Consider the following 23,895-nt stretch of genomic DNA (forward strand, 5'->3'; position numbering starts at 1 on the left):
ACTTGCTAGTAAACTATTAAATAAAAAATCAGGGAATCCTATATGTAGCTGTGTGAAGACCACAACCAATGCTTGAGGCATATAACCCTGTAAACCCTCAATAAAAGGTTAAGTAAAAGGAACACTGTCCATGGTCTTTTTTAAAAAATATATTTTATTGCTTTTTTACAGAGAGGAAGGGAGAGGGATAGAGAGTTAGAAACATTGATGAAAGAGAAACATCGATCAGCTGCCTCCTTGCACACCTCCCACTGGGGATGTGCCCGCAACCAAGGTATATGCCCTTGACCGGAATCGAACCTGGGACCTTTCAGTCCAGAGGCCGACGCTCTATCCACTGAGCCAAACCGGTTAAGGCCATGGTCTTTTTTTTTTTTTAAAGAGAGAATTCAAGGGAGATCGAGAAGGGGAGAGAGAGTGAGAGTGAGAGAGAGACATTGATGTGAAACACATTCATTGGTTGCCTTCTGTACGCAGCAGGACTGGGGCTGGGGATGGAGCCTGTAACCCAGGTACATGCCCTTGACTGGGGATCGAACCCATGACACTTTGGTGTTCAGGCCAACCAGTGCTCTAACCACTTAGCAACAACAGCCCGGGCCGTGTCTATGGTCTCTTTGAGGATTTGTATGCTTTTAATTTTCTCATTGATATTTCAGTTGTGTCACATGGATACTTTAGTTCATGACTGTTATAATACATGTAATTAAGAAAAACGATGACCTCTAGGACAATTCGGTTTAATCTGAAAAGAATATGTTGAGAGAGTATGAAGATACACTCATAGGGATGCAGAACGGAAACTTTCCAGCAGAACCAAGTGTCTGGGCAGAGAGGAAGGCCTAGAGGAGTCAGAAATGGCCAAGTGTGATCAGCATGCCACTGTGGAATATGTCTAACGCAAATGCTGTGCCAGTGGTGACTCCCCTGTAATTCTGGGTTTTATTTGTTGTTGTTGGTTGGTTGGCTTCTTTGATAACATGGTGTCCAGAGAAGAAGTACAAGTGAACCTGATTCTGGAGATTCCTGGAAGAGCAGGTTGGTATCTGGGGAGCCTGTTTGGTTGAAGGTTGGGGGCTTAGATTGATGCGTCCAAATATACTCCTAGTCTCATGTGCACAGCAGAGGCTCTGGGACCAGCCCAACTTCTGGAATTTCCATGAGATGCTTACCAAAACCCAACCAAAATGATACCATAGAGTTTAGTAGAGAATGTCCATGCCTACCATCATAAGAGCTTCCAATTGCACTCATGGACTACTAGCAAACACTAAGACCTGATGGGAGTGGGGAAGCAGAGAAGAGGGAAGCCTGGGGGCAAACATGTCGGCATTGAAGAACACATGTGAAGGTAGTACTGGTTCATGGTCTCCTCACCCTTGATTCTCTGTGTCACTGTTACCTTGGGCAAGGTGAGGGATGGACAGAGCTGAAGAGTGTGTGACAGTCCACCTAGAGAACAGGTGCAAGAAGACAGAGGTGCCCCTGCGCTGGGCACCAGAGGACCTGCAAAGCCTAGAATGAGAGGCACTATCCAGAGGCATTCCTTTCCTGAGACAAAGTCCATACACTGCCACTGCAGGTGCGCAATAAACACTTCTTTAATTTTAGCCAATTATTGCTAAAATTTACCTTGGAATGCATTTAAATCTTAAAAACCCACCTACTTGAAGATTTTAAAAATTAATACTACATTTCAGATGCTCTTTGACTTATCAAAGTGCAGTAGACGTTGCCATCTAGTTGGCGGAAAAATGCAACTTTTTGTTCATAAAATGATTTTTACAAACTGGAGATGGTGTTTGCCTAAGTGATTCAAGCTCAGCCTCCGGAATGTTTTTGAGTGAAAGCAGTGAACAAGTACTTGGAGGGCTCTCTCTTCGCTCTGGTATGATGAGGGTGGACACAGGATACAGAAGAACACGCAGAAAGGAGTGACTTACCTCCTCACTGGAATTTTACCATTTGTGTTGGTCATAAATGCCAATTTCATCCAGCTGGAAAACAACAGGACAACGCTGTCTTAATGTTTCTTAGGAGGAACAGCTTCAATCAGGATAAAAGCACTTTACAAGATCGCTCATTCAAACAGAACATGTAGTTTGAAAACCAGAGACAATCATGCACTGCGACATGAATTTAGGGTTGTCTGATTTAGCAAATAAAAACAGGGGACTTTGAGTTACATTTGAATTTCAGATGAACAACAAATAGTTCTTCACTATTAAGTATTGACCAAATATGCATGGTACATACTTAAACTTAAAAAAATTATTTGTTAAAATCTACCACTTGGTATCTCTCTGGAATTTGGAAACAGGCTAAGGTCTGTTTTCTGATTTTCAAAAATACCTCTGGATCCCTGATTGTGTGCTAAACAGCCCATGGGCTCAGTGGTGCTCTTGCAAGTACTTCTCTTAGCCACACTCCCCATTTCTCCGTCTCATGAAACAGATGCTCAGGCCCCAGCATCACCCGGCTATGGCCCTGGGCACCGGGAGCTATGTATCAGCACACTCAGTCTGGGGACACAGAAGGCAGTGCCCACAACCCAAGAGGACACTCGGGGCATCAACCATTCCATTCACGTAGTTCTGGGGCTGTGGGTTTATCACGAACGCCCTGCCAGGTGGCATGATGAGTATAGGTGTGTATTGGTCAACTTCCTCTCTAAGGTCAGGAGCGTGGAGGGGAAGGCTAGCAAGACATTGCCTGGCCACATACGAAGCCTCATTTTCTACTCTGACCCTTTGCTTGATAACAGCCAAGAACAAAGGAGGAAGCAAACGAAACTCACTGTTTCTTGAGGCAGGTCATTGGACTGACGTTGTTGGCCCTGAAGTTGTGTATGATGGATCTCAGGCCGTCTACCCATTGCTGAAAGAAAAAGAAATGTTCTTGGTGAATAAATATGCTGAGCTAAGCATGGTTTTGATTAGATAGCCTGTATCCACTTTGTGTAATAACAACATACACTCTTCTTTTATCCCCTTTCTGCCACACAGCCATCTTCATTTTGCATGCTCATTTTTTAAAAAAATAATGTATTAATTTTTAGAGAGAGAGGGAGGGAGAGATAAAGAGAGAGAAACATCTATTTGTTGTTCCATTTATTTTTTATGTATTCAATGGTTAATCCTTGTATGTGTCCTGATGGGGGATTGAACCCGCAACATTGGCATATTGGGACAACATTCTAAGAAACTGAGCTACCTGGCCAGGGCCTGCTGATTTTTTATTCTTTAATAAACAGCTTTTACTCTTTCCAAAAAGATAAATGTGGCATCCACAGTGTCATTAAACACTGGGTTGTCATAAGGTGTGCTGCTCTCTGATTGACTTGTGAAGCCTTCTATTTGCAGTCTGTTTAAATATAAGCCCCCTCTTAATCACTGACAAGCTTAACAATTTCTAAGCAACATTACACAATACAAGATGACATCTTTATCAATTCCCATTCTAGACAAAGAATGCTTTAGGGGTTCATCAACTCTATTGTGTGGTACTATTTCATTCTAAGAGTTTATTACAGCCCAGCCAGTGTGGCTCAGTGGTTGAGCAGCGACCTATGAACCAGGAGGACATGGTTCGATTCCTGGTCAGGGCACATGCCCGGGTTGCAGGCTTGATCCCCAGTGGAGGGTGTGCAGGAGGCAGCCGATCAATGATTCTCTCTCATTACTGATGTTTTTATCTCTCTCTCCCTCTTCCTTCCTCTCTGAAATCAATAAAAATATATATTTTTAAAAAAGAGAGAGTTTGTTACATATCTTACTGTCTGTATTTTTCAGCAAAGCCTTAAAAAGTAAACTATTCACTAAGTGCCTGGGTACCCACAGAAGGCAGCGATGCGCTCACATAATTTCTATCTAAGGGCTTGGACATCCTCTGTAGTTCATAGCCATCACCCCATGGATCTACAGGGAAAAGTGAAGGAAGGTTATGCAGGGCAGGCAGTGAAGGAATGTGGGTCTCTAAAGGACATTTTAATAGAAAAGGCTGGCCTGTAGGTTAAGGCCAACTCTGTCCTTGGGCCCAATAACTGTGCCAATGAATGCCAAACCAAGATGCTAAAATAAAGAATCCCACTCTTGGCAAAGTGTTTCATACTAAGTTAACACTGGAGGTTAAAAGAACTGGGCTCCCACACAAGCCGGTACCTTACCTTTATAGTCTGACTGCTGAAGCTTTGTGCTGGGCAGGGGAATAGGTTGGAATAGATAGTACTATGGGTGTACATTCTTCCTGCTCCCTCCCGTATGGTAGCCACTAGCCACACATGCCTGTATAAATATCTGAACTGAATAAAAATAAAATTCAGAGCCTCCATTGCACTAGTCCCATTTCAAGTAATCAAAAGCCAACACTGGGCTAATGCCTACCATATTGGACAGTGCAAATGCAGGACATTCCTATCATCACAGAAGGATTTATTGCACGTTTTGACACATCAAATGATTTAGTCACTGCGAGGGTCAGAGGGCATGGCTGAGTTCTGTAAGTGTGTGTGTGTGGTTTTAATTTTAATTGTGGTAAAAAATATATATAACCTAAAAGTTATCATTTCGAACATTTTTTAAGTGAATAGTTCAGTGGCATTAGTGATATACATTGTGGTGCAACCCTCCCCACCTTTTATCTCCAGAACTCTTTTCATCTTGAAAATCTGAAACTTTGTCCTCTGCAGCCATTAAACAACAACTCCCTTTTTTCTTCCCCCCTAGTCTGGGTAACCACCATTCTATTCTGTCTCTATGAATTTGCTTCATATAAGTGGGATCATATAGTATCTGTCTTTTTGTGACTGGCTTATGTCATCCTACCTTATAATAGAGAAACATGCAAATTGACCGCACCTCCGCTATGCCCATGATTGGGCCTGCGAGAGGCTGGGGGCGGGACTCCGGGTGGCCCATCCGGCAGTTGAGAAGACCAAGATGGCGGCGCAGAATCCTCTTAGTTCTGGGGGTCCCCGGGGCCGATCGCCACGGGGGGGGGGCGTGGCCAGGCCTAGTCGGCTTTCTCCCTGGGGGTCCCCGGGGCCGATCGCCACGGGGGGGGGGCGTGGCCAGGCCGAGCCGGCCGCTCCCCGGGGGTCCCCGGGGCCTATCGCCACCCTGGGGGGGCGTGGCCGGGCCCAGCCAGCCGCTCCCTGGGCGGGGTCCCCGGGCGATTGCCACCCTGGCCTAAATGACTGGTGCTGAGAGGGATCAATGGGGCCGGCGGAAGGAGCAGGTAGTAGTTGACCACCAAGGGCATCTGCAGCAGCTGGATGCAGAGCTCGGGTCCGAGTTCTCCAGGTTGGCCTCCTTGGGGTCCGCGTCGCACCCATAGTGGCCGAGTGGGGAAGCTGGCATCGTAGCCCCAGCACGAGGCCAGCTTCCCAAGCCAGGCTGCGGAGGGAGGGAGGGCCTCTGGGCTGGGAGCACTCCCCCACCCCAGTGGACAGGGCACAGAGAGCGAGCAGCAGAGAGCTACTAGCGGTGGTGGGTGTGGTGGCCTGGCTTCCAAGAGGCTAGCTTCAGCTGCTGTGGCCTGCGCTGAGGTGGCTGGTGGTGGGGGCAACTGCGGGGGCGCATCCGAGGCTGGGGCACTGGGAGACGTGGGACTGCAGTCCAGAAAGCGAGGCTCCGGAGGATCTGGTCACCGACCCCCGGCATTGAAGCCGCCTCCTACAAGATGTATCCTAGCCTAGGTGTGTGGGAAGCAGGTTCAGGAACCTCTCCCTTTGCGGCGCCAGAGCCCAGGCCTGCCAGTGCCCCAGAGGAGACCCCCGCCAGGATCAGGGGCTTGACCAGTCTCTAAACCAGGGCGGCCATTAGCCCAGGCCTACCAGCACCCCAGAGGAGACCCCCACCAGGATCGGGGGCGTGACCGGCCTCCAAACCGTCCACAGCCCTAGCCCAGGCCTGCCAGCACCCCAGAGGAGACCCCTGCCAGGATTGGGGTCATGGCCAGCCTTCAAACTGTGGCGGCCCCTAGCCCAAGGAGGCCTCCTGGCCGAGGACGTCTGAGTCTGTTCTTGACCTAGGGCCGGGCTCTCCCCGCAAGGGACTCAGAAGCCGCCACAGTCTAACTGCCAGTCTCTGGGAGTGCATCCACTGTCAACCAAAAAGTAGGGCCATCAAACCATTCAGTCTCAGTGCAGGCACAGGTCCGTGGCTGACGGGGTGGAGGCCAGACCAAAACAAAACAGCAGAAACACCCTGCCCACCTGGGCGGGTACTGCTGTAGTCCACATGGCCTGGGCAGTGTAGAAAGCGCTACCTTCTCCCAGGTCCTGTGCTGGCACCGCCGCCTCGCTCACCCTCAAGCCCCCCTGAGTCCTGACAGCAAAGTGTGTGGGGCATTCTGCAGGAGTTGTGCCGTTCTGGGTGCTTTTGCCCAAAGACACACTTTGGGATGAATTCAGAGCCACATCTCATTTCCCATGAGACTGGAAGAACCATGTAAAAGGATTTTGACAAAAGCTTTCCACATCTCTGTTTATTCTTTTGAATCCATAAAACGACCTTAAAAAAAGCATTCGGGCCACCTAAGAAAGAATGCACTTTCTGGCCAGAGCATGCAGGATTCCTTTGCCCAACAGGTTAAAGGGAGCAGAGCTGGCACAGTGGGAATGGCCCTGGTGCCCTATGAGGAGACCGGGGGAATAGGGTTGCCGAAATTCCATAAGCCTCTTGCCACCTTCTCCTTTGCAAACCACACCATCCAGATCCACCAGGACTGGAGGCAACTGGGAATCACAGCCATGATTTGGGACATGGTAAACAAATCTTGAGGGGCCTCTGAAAACATCTGCAATTGATTATAAGACTGGTCTTTATTTACAAAGAAATAAAAGAACAGCTTTGTTGAGATATAACCCATATAATATACATGTCACCTAAAGTGTACAATGAACTGGTTTTTTAAAGTAAATTCAGAGTGGTACAACGATCACCATGCTCAATTTTTAAATATCTTCATGACCCATCCCCTCCAAAAAAAACTTCTACCCACTGGAATCACTTTCCTGATCATCTTCCCCAAAATAGATTGCACTTTAAAGGTGGGTAAAGGAAAGTTGAGGGAAGTTAAAACACTGCACAAAGGATATTGTAAGATGAAAAAGCCCAAAGTGAAGATCATGTGTTTTCTTTAAAAATATATATATTTTTAAAATTTCAGAAAGGGAGAAGGAGAGAGAGATAGAAACATCAATGATAAGAATCACTCAACAGCCGAAACCGGTTTGGCTCAGTGGATAGAGCGTCGGTCTGTGGACTGGAAGGTCCCAGGTTCGATTCCGGTTAAGGGCATGTACATTGGTTGCTGGCACATACCCCGGTGGGGGGTGTGCAGGAAGCAGCTGGTCGATGTTTCTCTCTCATCAATGTTTCTAGCTCTCTATCCCTCTCCCTTCCTCTCTGTGAAAAATCAATAAAATATATTAAAAAAAAAAAAAAAAGAATCACTGATCAGCTGCCGCCCACAGGCCCCCTACTGGGGATTGAGCCCGAAACCCAGGCATGTGTGCCCCTGATCAGAATCAAACCTGGACTCTTCAGTCCACAGGCCGATGCTCTCTCCATTAAGCCAAACTGACCAGGGCCATGTGTTTTCTTCAAGTTCTGCGTGGTTGTAATGGTCCCCAAATCTATACTAATAAAAGGGTAATATGCTAATTAGAGTGGTTGTCTTCCGGACATCTTTCCAGACAAAGCCGCAGTGGCTACAAAGGCCAAGGCTCAGGCAGCCATAACCAGCTTCAGTGGCAGCAGCATAGGGATTATGGGGGTGGTGCCTCCAGAGGGAGGCCAGACTGGGGGCCAAGGCACAGGCAGTTTGGGGTGATCAGGCTGATAGGGGAGGGCAAGGTAGGGGCAATCAGGCTGGCAGGAGATCAAGGTAGGGGTGAGCAGGCAGGCAGGCAGTGGGGTTAGGGACAATCAGGCAGGCAGGCAGGTGAGTGGTTAGGAGCCAGCGGTTCCGGATTGTGAGAGGGATGTCCGACTGCTGGAAGTTGGACATCCCCTGAGGGGTCCCAGATTGAAGAGGGTGCAGATTGGGCTGAGGGGCACACCCCCCCACCCCCCTCCCCCCAGTGCACGAATTTCGCGCACCGGGCCTCTAGTTTAGTATAATGTCCCCAAGGTTCATCCATGAAGCATCCTTCCTTTTAAAGGCTGAGGATTATTCCAGGGTATGTATATACCACATTTGGTTTATTCCCTCATTTTTTGGGCACTTGGGTTGCTTCCACCTGTTGGCCATTGCAAATAATGCTGCTGTGAATGTGAACATAGGTGTACACATATCTCTTTAAGTTCTTGTTTTCAATTCTTTTGGATATATAGTCAGAAATGGACTTGCTGGGTTATGTGGCAATTCTATTCTTTATTTTTTGAGGGATCACCATACTATTTTCAATGGTAGCCGTGCCATTTAACAATCTCCACCAACAACCCACAAAGGTTTTAATTTCTCCACCTCCTCACTGACATTTGTAATTTTGTTCTGTTTTTAATTTTTTTTTTGAGAGTAGCTATCCCAATGGATGTGAATCTGACTTTTTGCTTTTCTCTTTGGGCTCCAATCATACCTAACGGCTTTCTGAGGGAGGACTTAGGCGCTATAAGAGGTAAATTTCCTTTCACAACTGGAAAAGGCCATTTCTGAGGACAGTGAATAGCAGTGAAAGCCTCAGAAAGCATGGTAAGTGAAGTCAGGATTCTGAGGCAGGAGGAAGAAATGAAATAGGAGCATTAAAGAAATGCCTCAATTCTTTTCATCATCAGGCTTCCCTTCCTCTGTCAGGCTAAATATGTGACTATAACTCCCCGGGGACTATCAAATATCCTGTTATTGGTCTAACAGACCACAGGCTCATACAGAATTTCCCAGGAGGAGACAGAAAAAGCACAAATAATTCGTTTGGCATTAACTGGGAAGCATTTTCTTAACCTGAAGGCTTGGTATGTGTTCCAAAACACAAAACAAAGTCCACGGTTTCCTAGGACAGAAAAGTGGATAATTTCTGAGACTGTTCACTGTTTTTATTTATTTTTTTTCCTGATTGTTCTAATTTAGTTGTTTCTAGAAATAGACTGCAGAAATGCGAGGTTTTGAGGAGGCTTCAAAAACTTCCACCCATCTTCTGAAAATACGGTGAAGAATCTTTTTTTAAAAAAATTGATTTCAGAGAGGAAGGGAGAAGGAGAGTGAGATAGAAACATCAATGATGAGCAAGAATCATTGATCGGCTGCCTCCTCCCCTACTGGGGATTGAACCTGCAATTAGGGCATGTGCCCTGACTGGGAATCAAACCATGACCTCCTTGTTATAGGTCGATGCTCAACCCCTGAGCCACACCGGCTGGGCAAGATTCTTGCTTATTGTGGGGGAAAGGTCCCTGAGAGTGACCTTTAGAGGTCATATCTGCAGTGGCAGCACTCATGCTTCAGTTAGCAGAAAATGCCACGGGAATCCTCACAAGTCCTAAAGTGCCCTGGGTAGATGGTTGCTACTTCCTTACCTTTATGTTGATGAAAGTGAGGTTAAGGGCCTGGCCTGAGGTCATGGAGCTGCTTGCTCGGGTCCAGAGACAAGAAGAATGCTGTAGTCTGCCCTTCTCACTGGGGATATTTCCACTCAATGTCTGTTTACATCTCCCTCCCTATCAGACCTTTTTTACCCTCTATTATCTTTCAGGTAATGCACACTTAGCATAATAAGGCCAAATGGCCATGAAAAATATTGTAAGCATTTAACTTTTTGCTTTGTTTGTGTTTAACATAAAATAGATGAAATGCCAGCAGGTGTCAGTAGAGCCTGAGAGTTTAGTTGGAAAGTTGTGCCAGGCGTAAACTAGATGCACATCAACTTCTTTGAAAGCGCCCAGCTTAACAGAAGAAAAAAATAAAGCGACTTGGATACACTGGCTCCGTGGTGACACACTCGTAATATGATTCATATGACACTGGGTGGCTTCTGCCTGGTCCTCCTTCCTGCGTGGGCACAGGCAGCCTGGATACTGGGGCCCAGCCCACCGGAACCGTTCAGTTCTGGTGCCCGCATCGGCAGTTTCTGCACTTGTAATTGTTACTGTTATCTCATTGTAACCTTTTCCAATTTTGTTTAAATTAACTTAAAGCCTACTTCAGCCATTCTAAGGGAAAGGATAAAAAAAGGCCCTTCAAAGGCCTCCTGAGGGCTTGTGCTGGACCATTTGGGTGTAAAAGAGCGAGGAACAGAAACTGTCTCTCATATGCCCCTGGGAAACTTTGACCTCTCCCCTTGCACTCCTTAAACTTATTTTCATCATTTTCCAGGCAAATGGCTGGGCCGCAGACTTACCTATGTCCTTTGCCCTCAGAACAGTAGGACTGTCATAGACAAAAAGAATTCCCTTCCCATTAAAATAAATGTATATAATGAGAGATTAAAAAAAAAAGCTAACCTGAAAAATATAAGAATTTACACAGTGTATATATCTTACTTTTTTCCCTCTTAAAAACATTAGGTTTTTTTTTAAAGGTTATAAAAGCAATACTTAAGTCCCGCTATAGAAAAATGTAAAGCAAAATAAAGCATAAAGCAAAAAGTAAACATCATCGTCACTGAACTTAGTGGATAGGTTCTGCGACTTTAATTGAAAGGACACCTAACAAAACCAGTTTTACCATAGGCTAATTGATACAAACAAGAGTTAAGTCCCTACGGCATCTCCTCAACATTATAACATGAGGACATTGAACAAAATGTCCTGTTATTCAAGGTCCTGCTGTACTGATATTAAGAGATAGCCACTGACATTTTGTCCGTCTAGCCTTGTTCTACACACAGAGATTTGTCCTTTTAAAATAACTATTATTATCATTATTATACAAGTCAGCACCACTTCAACTCAATCTTATCTCTAGATTTTGTTCCAGAAGCATTCTTTTTAGTCTTTAGTTAAAAAAGCATATTGTCAAAACAAAAATAACACAGACCCCGTGACGCTCTCCAAGTTTGCTAAGTCATTTTCTCCAAAGGGAAAAACGCAGTAGCTCCCTCCCTAACCTTTCAGTGTGGCTCTTTGTTTTCAGTGGCGGCCTGTTAACTCAGTGCTCAAAAGTTAACTAGAGACTTGCCACTTTGGGAACATGCAGCATCAGAATTGCCTGGGAATTATTAAGATGCCAATTATCAGGCTTCACCTATTAAATCTGTCTTAGGGCCTGGAACAGAAATCTGTGTTTAAATGAGCTTTGCAAGTGATTCGTTTGCAAACTCTGCTAAAAGAAGCTCTGTTCTTACCATTTGCAACAGCATGGATGGACCTGGAGGGCATTATGCTAACTGAAATAAGCCAATCGGAGAAAGATAAATATCACATGATCTCATTCATTTGTGGAATATAATGAACAACATAAGCTGATGAACAAAGATAGATCCAGAGACATAGAAGCATTGAACAGACCTTCAAACCTCAGAGGGAAGGCGGGGTGGGGAAGGGGGGGGGGAAGAGATCAACCAAAGGACTTGTATGCATGCATGTATATAAGCATAACCAAAGGACACAGACAGTAGGGGGGTGAGGGCATGTGCTGGGGGGTAGGAGTGGCCAGGGAAAAAGGAGACAAATGTAATACTTTCAACAATAAAGAATTTAAATTAAAAAAAAAAAAAGAAACTCTGTTCTGAATCCATATCACTCAAAGGGGTGGCTCCTAGACCAGTGGTTGGCAAACTGTGGCTCTCGAGCCACATGCGGTTCGCCGCTCTGTTGACAAAGGTTTGCCGACCACTGCATAAGGCATTGCCCTTACCCAGAAGTTTTGACTTCAGGTTAAAGACATTAGTGCATTATTAAAATGTTTTCTAGGTGTTTTTCCCTAAGGCAGTGATTAGCAAACTCATTAGTCAACAGAGCGGCAAACTGCAGCTCGAGAGCCGCAGTTTGCCGACCACTGTGTAGACGAATAACATCCACATGACCTAGTAGATGGTTAGAAATGCAGAATCTCAGGTCTCATCCCAGACCCACTGGATCAGAATGTGCATTTAATAAGATTACTGGTGGTTCATGTGCACCCTCCATTTGCGGAACCTGGGTCTAGGACAGTGATAGGCAACCTTTTGAGCTTGGTGTGTCAAACTTCGCCAAAAAACTGAGCATAACTCGGGTAGTGTGTCACTTTGAGGAAAAAACATTATTTCGCAAATGTTTCATCCTCAGCTGAGGCGGCCGCATGTCATCAGAAATGGCTAAGCGTGTCAGTGCTGACACGAGTGTCATAGGTTCGCCATCACTGGTCTAGGAGATGGAGTCCCTCCAACTGGAAGCATCTCCTTCCATTGCCCACCTAGGAAGATCCAGGTCTGGTTTCTCAGGAAGGGGGAGGTTTCCTACAGTGCCTTCAGTTGGAATATGCAATTCTAGCAGGACCCACAGTTCCTGGTTCACTCTTCGCTTTGGTCATATTCCTCCCACCTACGCTGAACAAATCTGCATTCACTAGAATGGAAAGCCTGACCTGCATATTTAGGGGACTGAAGTTGAATTGCTTGTATGTGAAAATAATGAATGGATGGGGCCATCTGCAATATTTAGAACATGGGAACTTTTTGGCACCTAGATCTCATAAACCTTGATCCTTGCAAGGTTATTATTATTACTAGAGGCTCGGTGCGTGAAATTCATGCACGCGGTATGCATGTCCCTCAGCCCAGCCTGCATCCTCTCCAATCGGGGACCCCTTGAGGGATGTCCAACTGCTGGTTTAGGCCCAGTCCTGGTAGGATAAGCCCGATCCGGGATCAGGCCTAAACGGACAGTCAAACATCACTCTCACAATCCAGGAATGCTGGCTCCCAACTGCTCACCTGCCTGCCTTCCTGATTTCCCCTAACTACTTCTGCCTGCCAGCATGATCACCCCCTAACCACTCCCCTGCCAGCCTGATTGATGCCTAACTGCTCCCCTGCCAGCCTGATTGCCCCTAACCGCCCTCCCCTGCAGGCTTCGTCCCCCCCAACTGCCCTCCCCTGCAGGCCTGGTTGCCTCCAATTGCCTTCCTCTGCCGGCTCAGTCACCCCTAACTTCCCTCCTCTGCTGGCTTGATCACCCACAACTGCCTTCCCTTGTAGGCCTGGTCCCTCCCAACTGCTCTCCCCTGCTGGCCATCTTGTGGTGGCCATCTTGTGTCCACATGGGGGCAGCCATCTTTGACCATATGGGGGCAGCCATCTTGTGTGCTGGAGTGATGGTCAATTTGCATATTATTCTTTTATTAGATAGGATAGAGGCCTGGTGCATGGGTGGGGTCTGGCTGGTTTGCCCTGAAGGGGGTCCCGGATCAGGGTGGGGGTTCCCTTGGGGCATGGGGCAGCCTGGGTGAGGGGCCTGTGGTGGTTTGCAGGCCAGCCACGCCCCCCAGCCACCCAAGCAGAGGCCTCATATCTGGAATTTATTTATCTTCTATAATTGAAATTTTGTAGCCTTGAGCAGAGGCCAGGGCAGGCCAGGCTGGGCGGGAAGCTTGGTTTCCTCCATTGCCGGAGAAACCCAAGCCTCCTGCTCGCTCCATGGCTGTACCTATATTGGTTGGGTTAATTTGCATACTCACTCCTGATTGGCTGGTGGGCATGGCTTGTGGGCATATTTGCATGTTTCTCTTTTATTAGTATAGATTTGCTTTCTGTTTAAGTAAGTGTGGGTAAGAAAAAGTCAGGACATATTTCAATTGGCTATGCTTAGGGAGCCTAATTACTCTAACAATTAAGTAGTTTTCATCTGCTCAAACAGCATAAACCAGGAATTTGTAGAATTTGAAATATAGCCTTCGATCCATTTGAACTGAGTTCTGGTAAGATTGAAGGCCTTTAAGCAGGGAAATAAGAACTAATTCCATGAACTTGGGACAAACTATGAGACTTTCAAGTAAGATTTCCAGTGTTGAACACTGCAACAAGACAAGATTTACATTTCACAAATCTCTAGATGAATAATATTTAGTGGAGTAACTACATCTTTATATTAAACTAGAGGCCTGGAAATTAATTAGAAAAAAATATTTTAGAGGCCAGGCAGGGATCATGAGAGGTTGGCTCCAGGGCATGTTCGGCCCATCGGGGCCAATCGGGGCTGGCTGGCCGGGACCACAGGAGGTTGGCTGGCCAGCCGGTGAGGGACTGTGGGAGGGCTCCAGTGCATGTCCAGCCCATCTCACCCAGTCTGGACTGGCCAGACCCCAGCAACAAGATAACCTACTAGTCAGAGCATCTGCCCCCTGGTGGTCAGTGCACATCACAGTAACTGGTCAAATGGTCAACCAATTGGTCAGACACTTAGCATATTAAGCTTTTATATATATAGATTAGACACCTAGTTTTAGGAAGGCATTGAGCTTTTGCACTAAATTGCTAGCATTTGCCACTAAATATAGACAGTGGCTCGGATTTTAGAGTAAAGACACTGTAGGAAGCCTGGCTGGTGTGGCTCAGTGGTTGAGAGTCTACCCATGAACCAAGAGGTCACTGGCTCGATTCCCAGTCAGGGCTCATGCCCAGGTTTCAGAATCAATCAGGAGGGAGTGCAAGAGGCAGGCAATCAATGATGTTTCTCTTTTATCACTGTTTCTATCTATCCCTCTCCCTTCCTCTCTCTCTAAAAAGAAATGAAAACATATTTTTTTAAAAAGACACTGTAGGGAGAAACCAAGATGTTTTCTATTATGAGCCTATATAAGCAAGGTGAATAAAATCATTTCAGTTCAGTTAGGATAAGGTATTAGTTGATATTAAGTTGTCAATATTTCATTTTGAAGGCAGGCCAAAGGGAGACACTTCCAGCTGGTGCATTGTGAAAATGAAACTGTGGACAGCACTCAGAGACAAGATTAGTAGTTCCCAGAGCCTGCTGTACATCAGAATCCCCTGTGGAGTTTAGAAGACATTTCAGAAGCCTGACTCCACCCCTGGAAATTCACATTAAAAATATGAGTGTGGTTGGGCCATCAATCTACTTTTTAGACACTGCAGATAATTCTAACATGAATCTACAACTGTGGATCTCTGAACTAGACCACATACACTAAATTTAGTTTACCCCAATATTTTTGAAACTTTAATGTGCATTTGGATCACTTGGGGATTATATTAAAGTACTGATTCAGATGCAATAGGTCTAGTGTCTGCATTGGAGATTCTGTATTTTTTTAAAATACATTTTTATTGATTTCAGAGAGGAAGGGAGACGGAGAGAGAGATAGAAACATCAATGATGAGAGAGAATCATTGATCAGCTGCCTCCTCATGCCCCACATTGGGGATCAAGCCCACAATTCAGGCATATGCCCTAATTGATCAGGAGTTGAACCATGACCTCCTGCTTCATAGGTTGATGCTCAACCACTGGACCACATCAGCCGTGCCAGAGATTCTGTATTTTTTACAAGCTTTCAAGAGATGCCATGCAGGCATGTGGGCTTGTCTCTTGTGCCCTGTTCACGCAAGGGTAGCAGGGCTTGTGTGTTATTTTTAGACACTGCATATCTTCAATACTACTCAGAAGTCCACCAATGAAACAGCAGTTCTGCTCTTCACTATGCCAGCTATTCTCAAGTGGTTCCTGGATCAGCAGCATGAGCATCACACAGGAGTGTATTAGAAATACCAATTCCTGGGCCCCACCCAAAACCTGCAGGATGGGACACTCTGGGGATGGCTCAGCAGCCTGCAATTGAACAGGCCCTCCAGGTGACTCTCCTGCAACACTCACTGAGTTATGCTGGTACTCGAGCATCTGGCGCTAATCAGAGATAAAGATAATTGAAGAGCGTATGGAGGTGGCCACTGGAGAAAAGACTTGTCTGGTTTTGTTTTTAATCAATTTTATTGAGGTATAATTTATATATAATAAATGGGCCATGGGCTTTTGAGTCAAGCTTTTCATATACTCACTAACCACCCTTAGGGTGAGTAATATCAATTGAGACACATTAAATTTTAAATTTTCATTCCCCGTTTTGGATTAAAATTCACACACACACACACACACACACACACACACACACACACACACACACATCATTGTTGTGTTAACCTATTTTAGAGAAAGTTCTAAGCATTATAAAAGCAATACTGGCAGCCATTGGCTCAAAGGAAGTTCTGGAGCTACGGAAAACCCAGAAGCTGGTGATGTTGCAGGATCTCATCAGGCAGCAGGAGATGGCCCTGCAGAAGCCTGTTAGAGGTAACAGCTCCCCCAGGTTTCAAGACAGGTAAGCGCAAAATCAGGACAGGACAGGTCTGGGCTTCCTGGGAGAACACTCACTCAATAATTTGGTACAGAAATAAGACAGAGGTCTCAGGACAAGACAGAGGTCTCAAAACAAGAATCAGAAGACACATTAAGAACCCTACTCACGTGCGCTAACAATGTGTAGTGATGAGGCCTGAGCACAAGGCTGGAGCCCACACCACAGCAGGAGTTCCTGGAGGCTGAGTGCCATCCTAGTGTCTCAGTCCCATGGCATTTGGCCCAGGTCTGAGGCAGGGCCCAAGGATTCTAAAACCCCAGAGGTTGAAGCAGGAGAGTGGAGAGGCTGGTGATTTAGGCAGGACTTGACAACACACAGTACCATATTACCCTTTCAATATGTTCATCTAGAATGCTAAATCCATTCTAAAATTAAATGGGAGCAGATCCAGCAACGTTTGTTTGCATACCACAGACCAGTTTTTACATCATGTTAGGAAGAAAATATAAAAACAACTTTTCTCTTTCATTTCAACTACCTTCTCCTGGCTCTACTCAGGAGAGAGAGAAGTGCAGGTAGAATGTCAGTCTCACAAGGTATCATGTCAGTGTTGCAACCCCCTCATAGCCCTGGGACAGAAGGCAAACAGGCAGCCAATGACAGCATTCACAGTAAGAACAAATCAGCCAAAGAAACCTGGAAGTCTCCATAACTGTTACCCCAGAAGAGAAGAGTGAAAGATACCATGGTGAAGAATTTCACACATAATAAAGGAGCTAAGCATGCAACCCTAGACAAATCCAATTGTGAGACCCAGGATGAAACGTTTAATTAAGGAGTGTATGATAATGATCCATAGCTATCGAAGATCATGGTCAACAATAATAGGGATTTGGCAAAAAAAAAAAAAAAAGAATATCAATACAGAGACAAGCCAGTAGTAATCCCAAAAGCTCTTGGGAAGTCAATAACAATTTCCATAAAATTTTCAAATCTGAAAGAGAGCAACTGGGACTTTTATTTTCTCTTGACATAGCCTGACTGTCTTCCAGAAAATACACATTTTTCATCTGCTGTTCTCTGTCCACAGAGTAAAGTTGAAGAAGGTTAAAGAAGGAATGTATTAAGCATCATCTGATTCTTAAATTACCTTCAGAGCATGGCAAATGAGTACTTGGGCAGGAAATAAGCTGTGATATATGAGTATGTGAGGCTGTGTTTTAAAGATAGATTTGGATGGGGCTGGATAATATTTATACTTTCCTAGTCAAAATTAGTTTAGTCACTCACAGACAGTCAAAATAGTCTGCCAGCCTGGCGGGTTATCTTGACAACACTGGGTAGTTATGTCAAAAAGGATCTCTAAATAGTCAGAAGAAAGGAGAGGACACTGTGCTTGGCCATCACTCAGAAATGGAATGTCCAGTGCCCATACCATATCTGTTTCTTTCCATTACGATTCCTAAGAGACAATTTTTGCACTGCCCAAGGCACACTCGGCAAGATACTCTGTAACCATGTTCCATTGGACCTATAGAATCTTGTCCCAAATAACTACATCTCCTTCCAGATATCTACTCTGATCAACATACTGTTGAAGGATGTGCCACCCAAATATATGACTCTTGGGCACAAGAATTATTTTCAGCTGAAGGCATCTGAATTCCTGAAATCCCATAACTGTCTATAAACAGAGCTTCCCTAAAGAACTCAGTTATCTTGGCCTTGGCTGGGTAGCTTAGCTCAGTTGGTTAGAGCATCATCCTCATACGCCAAGGTTCAGGTTCAATCCCTGGTCGAGGCACTTACAAAGAATCAGCCAATGAATACACAAATAAGTGGAACAACAAATGGATGTTCTCTCTCTCTCTTTCTCTTCCTCTCACTAAAATCAATTTAAGAAACACACAAACTCAATTATCTTAAAATTCCATCCCCTGGACCAACTTTAATCTTCTCTTCTGGAAGATAAAAAGTTGGCACCACACCCAAACAGAAAATGACACAAAATTATCATATCTACTATCTCTTCTCCTAAGGGTCCATTAATCTTCCCTAAAAATCATTTGCTTTCCCATAAGTGGCCTTTTGCTCCTCTCTTTCCCCTATTAAGATGCTACACAAACTCAAATGTCACTGCTTCTTTGGGTATTCAGTTTTCTGTAATGCCCCCACGCATGTAAAATTTAAAAATTAATGGATTAAATTAATAAAAAATAATAAATTTCTATGCCTTTTCTCTTGTCTGCTGTCAGTTTATATTGCAGACCCAGCCGAAGGAATCATACACACATAGGACATTCAGAATACATTCATGCCTACGTTCACTGGTGCCTACTGACTTTAAATAACAATATGTGATGTTCTTTAGTGCCTCAGAGTTCGCAGAGCAGCTCCATTTCTACAAATCCCAGAAATCATTCAAAAAGAAAATGTGGCATTTTGTTTACTTTATGTAACACTTACTTGGCATCCATTGAAAAACTCTAAAATAACTGAAGAACTTTAAGATTTTGAGAAAATCAAGAGCATCACCCTATGCCAGTCAGAAACCACCAGTTTTGTGAGGATGCATTTTTAGTCTCAACTGTCAAATTTGCAAAATCTTGGCGGGTAAAAGATGAATGAACAACCGCTGAGTTGAAAGATATTCATGAAGTTGTTTCTTTGGCTGATGTCTGTGCTTATAATCCCCGAGGTCCCAATCCTCCTGACAATGCTGGCAAATTAAGTCATGCCGAAATGAACAGCATTTCCACACGCAGACAAATGCTACCTGCTGAGGCGCTGAGACAGATACAATCAATCAAGGGGCCAACTCCTGCCCAGGCAGCATCAACCTGTTTATCAGCTTAGGCACATCAATCTATATGTAATCCTATAAACTGAATAGGACTTAATATGAGTTACTAAAAAGGAATCTAAGCCACTGGGTTTGTTTCATTATCTAACTTTCTATCATTTATGGAAAAGTGCCCCCACTTTCCTGTGTGCCCCCGAAAAAGGGGAGGGGGAGGGAAGGAAGAAACATGGCAGCAGGAAAACAGAGACAATAAAAATAATGTTTATGAGGAAGATGATAAATGAATGCCTAGATTCCATTGTTTTGATCCTTCTTGAAAAACACTGGGCTGAAGAATGCCTCCATGATGTCATTTGCTGACTTTTTCCTGTAAATAGTCATTCTAAAAGATTTTCATTTGTGCCCCTTCAATAGATCAAAATAAAAATGAATAAAGTTTGGGAAATAGCTGACTAGCCTCCCCCACCCTCTGCTGAAGTTGATATGAGAATAGTGACATTTCTCAGAGTGCTACCTACCATAGAGAAACCTGTAATCTTTCTGATGCCTACTTGACCAGGGAACCCCTTTAAATGTGGACTTTTTTTTAGGAATCCATTATGCTACTGATCAATTTAGGAAATGCTGTTCTTCCCTAGTCCTACACCTCCCACAGATAACGATCTATCTATATAAAACCCTAATACGCAAATCAATTGAATAGCTGAACTATCTTCAGAACGACTGGTCGCTATGATGCACACTGACCACCAGGGGGCAGATGCTCAATACAGGAGCTGCCCCCAGCCCACAGGCCTTGACAGATGGCAGCAGTGGGGGGTGGGGCCACTGAGCGGGCAGTGCCAGGCCAAGGTGGGTGCCAGCAGGGGACCCCGATCACCCCACCGGTCACCCCAAAGATCGGCCCTGATCGCCGGCCAGGCCTAGGGACCCTACCCATGCATGAATTTTGTGCATTGGGCTTCTTGTATTAAATATTTATCTTAAAAAGTATAGTCAGGTTGCACAATGTTATAGGTAGAAATGGCTATTCCCCAACCTGAGAGCGCCAGCATAGGGTGGTGGTAGAATTCAGGATCTGGGGTGGATCCACTGTCCAAGTTCAAAACACCAGCTCTGCCACTTACTGGCTGTGTGACCTTGGACAAGTTACTCAACCTCTCTAGGCCAATTTCTTCCTCTGTAAAATGAGGATAATCATACCCATCCCATAAAATTGTTGTGAGAATTAAATGAGATAATACACACCAAGTGCTTTGAGCAGGGTCTGGCACTCAAAATAAACTAAAAGAAAACCAACACCTGCACTGCTGCTGCTCTTGTTATTATGATAACTAGAGGCCCAGTGCACAAAATTCATGCATGGGGGGGGGGTCCCCTAAGCCCAGCCTACACCCTCTCCAATCTGGGACATCCCTCTCACAATCCTGGACTGCTGGCTCCTAATTTCTCACCTGCCTGCCTGACTGGTTGCCCCTAACTGCCTCCCCCGTGCCTCCTCCTCCCCCCGCCAACCTGATCGCCTCTCACTGCCTCTGCATGCCGGCCTGATCGCCTCTAACTGCCCGCCCCCCCGCCAGCCTGGTTGCCCCTAACTGCCCCCCCTGCCAGCCAAGTCACCCCTTAGTGGCCCCCCTGCCGGCCTAGTTACCCCCAACTGCCCCCCCGCCAGCCTGGTCACCCTTCATGGCCCACCCGCCAGCCTGGTCGCCCCACACAACCTGCTGTTCAGTCATTTGGTCGTCCCTCACTAACCCTCCTGCTGACCTGGTTGCCCCACACAGCCTGCTGTTCAGTCATTTGGTTGTCCCTCACTAACCCCCCTGCCAGCCTGGTCATAGACAGCCATCTTGTGAGGGTATGAGGGTTAATTTGCATATTACATCTTTATTATATAGGATTAGGGATCAGCAAACCTTTTCTTTAAAAAAAATTTTAATGTTTTTATTGATTTCAGGGAGAGGAAAGGAGGAGAGAGAGAGAGATAGAAACATCAACAATGAGGGAGAATTATTGATCAGCTGCCTCCTGCACATCCCCTACTGGGGATCAAGTCCGAAACCTTAGCATGTGCTCTGACAGGGAATTAGAACTGTGCCCTCCTGATTTAGGGGTCGAAGCTCAACCAACTGAGCCACACAGGCTGGGCAATACACCTTTTCTGTAAAGAACCAGATAACAAACATTTCAGGCTTTGGAGGCCACATGCGGTTCTCTGTTGGTCAGTTTTTATGTCTTATTTTGTTTTCACAGCCTTTTAAAATATAAAAGCCATTCCTAGTTCACTGGTCATACAGAATCAGCTGAGGGCTGGGCTGGCGCATGGGCTGCAGTTTGTCAGCCCCTGATGATAAGATTATTAAATTATTTGCTACAGATCATAGTGCTTGGAGGCAACAGTGTCAACGCAGGTGAGGTGCCCTACCCACCTCCTCATGGATCCCTCTTTAAAATTATAACCCAAAGATCAGAAAGCATACAAACAGGTGCAGGCCTACATTACGTATATCATGTTCTTGATGACAATTTTTGCTAGCAGTAAAAACTAGAACTTTGTGGTACATAGAGAAGCAATTTAAAGCTAGTGACATTTTCCTCTCCCAGGGACCAAAAGGTGAAACCCTAACTTCATATTTTGTTTCTGGTGCAATTAGAGTAATTTGTTTTGCATTCCCTTGGTGGAGTCATTTGATAACACTTGCAATTAGGGCAAATGAGCTGCTCTGGGCTGAGCCCAGAACCTAGAGTGTAGGCTTAGGAAACGTGTCAAATTCATGAAACACAACGGTGAGAGGGTGGGAGAGGCCCAGCAATGGCAACATGTCCTCGGTGAAGACCGCAGCATCGTGAACAGAAGTGCCCCGGAGGCTGGAAGTTTTCCCAAGAAGCATGAGCTGGTAACACCAGAAAATCAACCTCAAAGGTTGTGCGGATTTATAAATACACTGATCCCAAGAAAAAATTTAAAGACCAAGGAAATGCACATGAAGGAATTTTTTCAATTATAAAATACAGTATATTAAACTCTATAAACATCATGAGCTTAACTGTGCATAAAAGAAAATTGTGTGTGCGTTAAAAAGACACATTAAGGTGGTTGGAGTTTGGGGGAAGCTTAATAGACACACTGCTTAATGGGCACAGGGCTTCTTTAGACTAGGAACAGCATGTTTTTAGAACTAGGTAGAGGTGGTGGTTCCACAACAGTGTGATTCACCAAATGGCACTGAATTGTTCACTTTAACGTGGTTCATTTTATGTATGTGCATTTCACTTCAGTTAAAAAAACACTTCAAAAATGTTTTTCACTTCAGTTAAAAAACACACAGAAGGAGGGGTAACGATCTCTAGGAGGGGTTTATTTTCTTCTTTTTCCTCCTCTGTACTTTCTGGAATGTAGAGGGTGGACAGCAATGCTCCCTCGTGAGCCATACTCCTTGTACATTCGGAATACATCAACTAACAGTAAAAATGCATGGTCCATGCAAAAGCTGACAGTGACTATGCCAGGATGCTCAGTGTTGTTGCAGGCCAGGGCGCTACGACACAGCTCCAGGCTTCTTTCTCGCTTTGATCCTCTCACTATTCCAAGGAACCCTCACTGGTGTTGGTGACAAAACCCCCCCTGAAAACAACAGCTCCAGTTTCTTGAACATGCATTTTGACAAGGAGCTTTAGTTTCAGGTAACTCCAGTGCTAAGAAAAATTACAGTTAAAATCCACATTCGAATACTTAAGTAGAGGGGGGTTCCAAAGGAAAACAGATAGCTGCTTTCAGAATGTTAAGAGATGCAGAACACAGGGTTATGCAGACCAGGGCAGGCCCCACAGACAAGCCCTGACCGCCCCCAGGTAGCCAGTGATCTCCTTTGCTCTGTATGATTCCCATGACACACACATTCCTCATAGGACCTATTTAAACAAATTCATTGTCCCTTCCCCTCTTGTCCCAAAGTTACCAGGTCCTCAAGTTCTTGTAACTGTATCATCATACTCCTTGGTAATGAAACTTAAAATCTCGTTTCTACCTTAACTTAGTCCCTACCTCACTCAGGAACAAACTTTCTTGATTCCTCCTTGGGTAACTAGATGAAGCCAAGGACGACTAATTTTCTTGTATTTTGTCTCAGAACCTCTCAAACTTTAGTGTGCAAAATAAGCACCTAAGGATCTTGTTCAAGTGCAGACTCAGATTCAGCAGGTATGGGTAGGGCCTGAGATCAAGCATTTCTAACAAGTCCCTGGTGATGATGAAGCTGCTGATCTAGACCACACTCTAGTATAGTAATAACACTTGCTCTCAGCCATGTGTTATTACTATACTAGAGGCCTGGTGCACACATTCGTGAATGGGTGGAAACCCTCAGGGTGGCCGGCAGGGATTGGCCAAAACCCATAGTCCAACACCGCCTGCAGTTTCTACCTGCTTCTCCTGCTCATCCCGGCCCCACTGTGCCTGCCACAGGCTCACGCCCAATCAGTCCCGATTGGGAGAGGCTCACGCTGCCACAGCAGCACTCACCAGCCGTGAGACCTGCGTCTGGCACCCTCCCAAGGGGAGTGGCCTGTGGGATCGGGCTGAAACCGGCTCTCCAACATCCCCTGAGGGGTCCTGAATTGTGAGAGGGTACAGGCCAGGCCGAGGGACCCCACTGGTGCATGATAGAGCAGGGGAGGAACCGCAGGAGGGTTCCAGGGCATGTCTGGCCCATCTCTCTCAGTCCTGATCGGCTGGACCTCAGCAGCAAGCTCCGACCTGTCGGAGCGTCTGCCTCTTGGTAGTCAGTGCATGTCATAGTGATTGGTCGACCGGTTGACTGTCTGCCCCCTGGTGGTCAGTGCACGTCATAGTGAGCAGTTGA

General features: G+C 45.5%; 1 protein-coding gene across 1 annotated transcript in view; it reads right to left on the bottom strand.

Annotated features, from left to right (window-relative positions):
- The window catches only part of PLCB4 (phospholipase C beta 4), a 219,256-nt gene that overhangs the window by 89,373 nt on the left and 105,988 nt on the right, over positions 1 to 23,895 (bottom strand). The window contains exons 6-7 of the mRNA XM_054724007.1: positions 2,798 to 2,877; positions 1,944 to 1,997 (exon numbers count right to left, since the gene is read on the bottom strand). Of these exons, the coding sequence (XP_054579982.1) occupies positions 1,944 to 1,997; positions 2,798 to 2,877 (134 nt within the window). The remainder of the gene's footprint in view (positions 1 to 1,943; positions 1,998 to 2,797; positions 2,878 to 23,895) is intronic.

Source organism: Eptesicus fuscus, chromosome 12, assembly GCF_027574615.1.
Source record: "Eptesicus fuscus isolate TK198812 chromosome 12, DD_ASM_mEF_20220401, whole genome shotgun sequence".
Lineage (NCBI taxonomy): Eukaryota > Metazoa > Chordata > Mammalia > Chiroptera > Vespertilionidae > Eptesicus > Eptesicus fuscus.